Source organism: Takifugu rubripes, chromosome 12 (genome assembly GCF_901000725.2).
Source record: "Takifugu rubripes chromosome 12, fTakRub1.2, whole genome shotgun sequence".
NCBI lineage: Eukaryota > Metazoa > Chordata > Actinopteri > Tetraodontiformes > Tetraodontidae > Takifugu > Takifugu rubripes.
Genome location: NC_042296.1, coordinates 2,904,347 through 2,910,346, shown reverse-complemented (window position 1 = coordinate 2,910,346; position 6,000 = coordinate 2,904,347). Strand labels below are relative to the sequence as shown.

At 39.2% G+C, this 6,000-nt stretch overlaps 1 protein-coding gene across 1 annotated transcript; it reads right to left on the bottom strand.

Moving 5' to 3' along the window:
- Positions 1-362: 362 nt before the first annotated feature.
- LOC115251829 (homeodomain-interacting protein kinase 2-like) lies at positions 363-3,229 on the bottom strand. The gene is made up of 9 exons (XM_029845495.1): positions 3,219-3,229; positions 2,310-2,529; positions 2,040-2,231; positions 1,771-1,952; positions 1,566-1,689; positions 1,337-1,456; positions 1,168-1,224; positions 906-1,042; positions 363-793 (listed from the first exon to the last, which is right to left on the bottom strand). Exons 1-9 carry the CDS (start codon positions 3,227-3,229, stop codon positions 445-447), a joined length of 1,392 nt encoding a protein of 463 aa, XP_029701355.1. The 3' UTR covers positions 363-444.
- Between the last annotated feature and the right edge of the window lie 2,771 nt (positions 3,230-6,000).

The following is a 6,000-nucleotide window of genomic DNA, read 5'->3' as shown; positions in this document are numbered from 1 at the left end:
TGTTTTAGCAACTGTATACAAACTACTTATACATCAGCTATATCACTATTGCCCAGAAAGTTGGACTAAAACATCTTATGCCTCTTAAATTATGTTAGTTTTGCAATGTTTTTATCTTCTAAGAATAAAATATTTGAAAAAACATATTAAATATTGTTACTCCAAGTTTGTGCGCAACAATAGGCAAATGGGACAACGTAAAAATCGGTCAACTTTTCCTCAGGTACAACAAAGCAGGAATAGGTTCCCAAATAATAATTATATTATTTTGAATGCACCAATTTGTTGTTTGATTTTCTGTAAACACTTTATGGTCTTAAAAAAAACAGAAACTAATGTTTAAAATAATGAAATCAGCTTCCTTTATTGTAATTCAGGGTGAATATGTGATTGAAAGACCAGATGGGACTGTCCCCCAAACATACATTGTGTTCAGGGAGTCAGTTACTTTTTCTCTCTTTTCCTGCCTGTGTATTTGCTTCTTCTTTTCAAAGCTTTTTGGCTGGGCACGGCCATCGAGTTGGAGCAATGAGGCCCACCATCCTTCCCATCAGGCAGCTTCCTCTGAACGGTGGAATTATCAGCATTTATCTGTGTGTCCGTCATTGGTGTCACCCTTGACTGAAATTTAGGCCGCTTGGAGTCGTGACAAGTTGGGATGTCATCTTTAGAGTCACGATTTCTTTTCTGCCCTGTTTTTAACTGGCTCTCTTGGTTCTTCTGGGGGGTTTCACACTGCAACTGTAAAGTCTGCCAGCCAGTAACCTCTAGCTCTTCAGAGGTAGTCCCCACCCTTCAAGACAACAAATACTTGACTTAAATAATTATCTGAGATCCTTCAATTTTTTCAAATGTATAAATCAAAGGTTTTAGGACTGAAATGAATGATCTTTGTGTAGACTTACTCAGTGTTTGTCAGAAAACCATGTTGCAATAGTTGAGCTGGGGTAATGCGCGTAGCAGGATCTAGGTCAACCATTTTCTTCAACATGTCAACAAAAAGACCAAGTCCTGGATTTTCACTGTCTTTAGTAGGGAAGGCCTGGAACAATAAAAATTGATTTAAAGTAGCTAATTACATATATTCAATATTAAATATATTCTTTACGCTACAGAGTAACCGTTGTTACATTGATGTGAAAACAAATTAAAACTGGAAAAACGTACACTTAAAATGTCATCCAGAGAATCCAGAAGTGTATGTCTTGTTCTTCCATAGCCTGTCTAAAAAGATAACAGAAAATGAGTTTAGGACAACAAAATAAACATTCCTACCTATTAATTTGGGAAAAATTAGAGCCCGTAAGAAATATCTTAGACAAACTACCACAGATACCTTTAGTTTCCATGATCGATTCCATGCCCACAAGCTTTTCTTAAAGTATTGCTTTGTATTTATTCCTGCATCCAGCATACTATTCGGAGGTTGACCTAGTAGCTCCACAATGCTCCTCATCTGTGGGTAAAGAAAACACCACGTCACAATATTCACCAAAAAAAACTTTGTTGCAGAAAAGTTTAAAGAAATGAATGAAGTAAACTACAAATACTACAAATATACTTACCATGTCATACTCATTGTTCCCATCAAATAGCCGATACCCAAGGTGTAATCTTCCAACCAAACAGCCCAGAGACCACATGTCAACAGCCTCTGTCAACGGAAGACCCAAAAGGACCTCTGGAGACCTATAAAAGGATGTTAATTTGCTTTTTACAGTTGGTTATTTATAGATTTCCATGATTTAAACATTTGTAAAAAATAATTACCTGTAACAGCGGGCCTGTATAACTGAGCCCTGTGGTATAGTGGATGCCACCCTGGCAAGGCCAAAGTCAATAAGTTTGACTCTGAAAGGCTGCTTTTCATGGTCCACGAACATAATATTGTCCAGCTTTATATCACAGTGAGTCAGTCCCACGCTCCTCAGCGATTGAAGTGCAATTGCAAGCTTAAAGCGAATAAAACACTTTCAGAATACTTTGTCAACATTAGATCAAAGGGCTATTAATGAAAAAGGAAGTGCAGTGAGACGTACCTGTTGGACAATATATCTGATTGCGTTTAGAGGCAGAGGACAAAAATTGTTCTCCTTCATGAAGTCAGAGAGACTTTTGTCCAGGTACTCGAAGACGAAGCAGAAATATCCTCTGTCAAAAAAGGCTGCATGAATTTGGACAATGTTGCATATTTCTGGATCCAGGCTTTTAAGCTTTAGCAGGGCTTGTATCTAAGGAGACAAATGTCAAGGTTCACCTTAATCAAACCACACACAATGGCAAATAGGAACAAAAGTTGTTGTACATACTTCCTTTTCTGCACAATTATAGTAATTTCCTTCTTTCTTTATGACTTTGACTGCCACAGTCTTCTTGTCTTTCAGCCTTATACATTTGACTACTTTGCCAAATACACCTTCTCCCAGAATGGACTGCACCTGATAATTGGTTTGTCTTGAATAGAGGATGCTTCCAATTTCCACTATGTTCTGCTCGTCTGCGGATGGATATGGACTCAAATGTCGGTAGCTGATGTTAGAAGAGAGAAGAAAAAAGATTAAGAGACGTCTCCCTTTAAATCAAAATAGAGTACAGAAACTCTAGGGAAACACTTATCTCATGACAAGTTGTAGTCATTATTAATTATAAAGCATAACAGGCAATTTATTAAGGTCGTCTTCAGTATCATTGATCACCTTAAGCTTCTCCTCACTGCACAGTGCCCCATTTACCAAAGGACTAAGCCACCCTAACAACTGTATCCAAAGATATACAATGCCTGATATTTCTCCCCTTACACCATTAAAATAACCCATAATTTCTAGTTTCGTTGCAGAAACTTTATGAGCCGCTTCACTCATAAAGCTGCAGTAGAACAGCAATAATAGGGATATACAGGACTTCTGGTTGATTTGGGAACATTTTTGTAGATCAGTTTTGTCTACCAATATCTGCTGTCACTCTATTCTCAAAATAAAATTATTTCATGTTCATTTCCAAACAATAATATCAAATTTTTCACCACGGGGGGGTAAGGGTGGGTAAGGTATATAATAAAAACATAGCTTGTCCAATGCTCAGACACTAAAATAATCATTACAGAGAAAGTCAATCAGGTCCACCATTTTGTCAAAAGCCTGCAATCTCAAGGCCAGACATTTTATTTTTAGCTAATGTAAATGTTCATGCGAAATTGAATTGAATTGATCAAAACTTACCTGTGTGCCATCTTTTGTGTAGTGCTGAGTAGTTTGTTTGTTAGGATTTTACAAACCAGAATATTTCCAAGCAGAATAACAGCCAAAGTTATTCCTATCTTAAAACCTCGTGGCAAACATGTAATTCAAATTGTAGACCGGTTTCTCTATTATCCCAATCCTTACAAATACTGGATAAAAATTACCAATGTTAAACTCTGTCCTTTCATACCAAAGCTCAAAGTCTATAAAGTTGTCTTTTATGAAAATATATTTGTCTGTCTATTATGTTCAAAGACCAAAGATATGTTAACCCAACCCCTCTGTCACCCTTTGTCATTCTATAAAGTACTGGTAGGTTTAACAATAGAAAACTGTAGTTTGTGTGATAGTAGACTCTCCTCTCCCCCATCGACTTAAATGGAAAATGACAAAATGGAGGGAAAATCCAAATCTCAAAGCCCACTCATCTTAAACCGAGGCTGTATTGAAAACAAATGCTCTTATTTTAATTTATTGGTTAGTATTGGTTTTGATTTTAAGGGTTTTATGGGCAAACGTTAGGGTAGAGTTTAAAGGACTGCTCATCGAGGTGTTGTATTAACGTCAGCCGCTCAGTGGCAGGAGAGAGAGAGCAGCAACATTGTTAAGTGGAGAAGAGAGGAACATATGCCCTCCACTGGACTGTGATTACGCAAAAACAATGTCGGACTCCGTAGCATTCTCTGGTCCCTTCAACTGTCTGGCCAGCAATGAAATGTTTAGTCTCATGTCGTCGCTTTGTCGCTCGCTGTCATCGTGGTGCCTCGAAAACCAGGTGGCCTTTATAGACAATTGGAACAGTTTTTGGGGAAAACCTGGTCTGATTAGGAGAGACGGTGTCCATCCCACGGTGCCTTTCTCATTTCTAGTAACTGGACCAAATTTATTAGACCCCAAAGTGACCTGACAAACCATCGGCCAGACCAGGATACAGAGTTGTGGTCTTACACACCTCTCTGCTGTTTCCATAGAACCCTCATCCACCAACAATAACACATTTAACTCTATAGAGGTAGTCTGTGTTCCACGATTAAAAGTTCACCAAGCACAGAGCAGGGGAGCGGTCAATCACCATAAACTTTTTAAAATAATACCAAAGCACAAACAGAATACACTAACAGCACAATTCAATGTGGACTGTTAAATATTAGATCTCTTTTGTGTAAATCTCTGGTAGTGCACGACCTGATAGAGGGTCATCACATTGATTTATTCTGTCTTACTGAGACCTGGCTTCAGGAGGAGGAGTATGTTAGCTTAAACAAAACTACTCCTCCTACCCATCTTAATTATCATATTCCTCGTGTTACTGGTCAAGGAGTGGCAGCAATCTATCACTCCAAGTTATTAATTAATCCTAGACCAAAACATGGCTCCAGTTCATTTGAAAGCCTGACTCTTGGCATCACCCATCTGAACTGGAGGACAGAAAAGCCACTTCTGTTTGTAGTTGTATATCGGCCCCCTCCTGGGCCACATTCAGAGTTCCTGTCTGAGTTCTCTGACTTCTTATCTGACTTGGTCCTCAGAACAGATAAAATCATTATTATTGGAGACTTTAATATACATATAGACGTTATGGCTTCATTTCATTACTTGAGTCAGTTGGTTTTCTCCAGCAGATAAACCAATCAACTCATAGCTTCAACCACACCCTAGATCTAGTTCTGACTTACGGTTTTGAGGTAGAACATGTGTCAGTGTTCCCTCAGAACCCACTCCTGTCAGATCACTCTTTGATCACTTTTACACTTATGATTAAGGATTCTTCTATGCTCAGAACACAGTCTTACTATAGCAGATGTCTTTCAGATAATGCTGTAGCTAGGTTTAAGGAAGCGATCCCTCTGCTGATCCCAGGACCACCGTGTGCTTCTCCAGGGATCAATCATTATAATCTTAGCCCTGCCGAGGTCGAATCTCTTGCTGAAGGTGCAGCAGCCTCAGTGAGAATCACACTTGATTCTGTTGATCCCCTGAAAAAGAAAATAGTAAATCATAGGAGGTGCGCCCCCTGGTATAATTCACACACTATGACCCTCAAGCAGAAAGAGCAAAGACTAGAAAGGAAGTGGTATTCTTGTAAAATAGATAGCAATCATGTAGGCTGAAAAGACTGGTAGTTTACAAAAGGCCCTCCGTAAGGCTGGAACAGCTTATTATTCTTCTTTAATTGAAGAAAACCAGAATAACCCCAGGTTTCTTTTCAGCACTGTGACCAAATTAACCAAGAATCACAGTGTTTTAGATCCACGTATCCCTTCTTCCCTTAGTGGTGAAGACTTCATGAGCTTCTTCACTGACAAAGTTCTAGCTATCAGAGAAAAAGCTAACCAGGCCATCCCAACAACTGGACCATCACCAGATGTGCTGACTGTGGGAACATACAGGTTCTCCAACAAGCCCTTAATCTCCTTCACTCCTATATATTTTTCTGAGGCGTCTTCGCTAATTCCAAAATCCAAGTCCACCACGTGTCTTTTAGATCCCATCCCAACATACCTGTTGAAGGATATTTTACCAATGATAGGCAGTTCTATCCTGGACCAGATCAATTGTGACAGGTTGGTGGCAGCGAACCGTTGCTTAAAAAAACATCGCTGGATCCTGATGTGTTAGCAAACTATAGGCCAATATCCAACCTTGCTTTTATCTCTACAATTCTTGAGAAGGTGGTGGTGGCTCAGTTACTGGAGCACCTGCAGAGAAACAGCCTGTTTGAGATGTTTCAGTCAGGCTTTAGAGCTCATCACAACACAGA

What these genes read in the sequence shown, in the direction of transcription:
- LOC115251829 (XM_029845495.1), bottom strand. An exon ending in GGAACAATGAGTATGACATG is followed by an intron (nt 1,457 to 1,565) that starts GTAAGTATATTT and finishes CTTTACCCACAG; the next exon opens with ATGAGGAGCATTGTGGAGCT. An exon ending in CTCTGGATGACATTTTAAGT is followed by an intron (nt 1,043 to 1,167) that starts GTACGTTTTTCC and finishes TTATTGTTCCAG; the next exon opens with GCCTTCCCTACTAAAGACAG.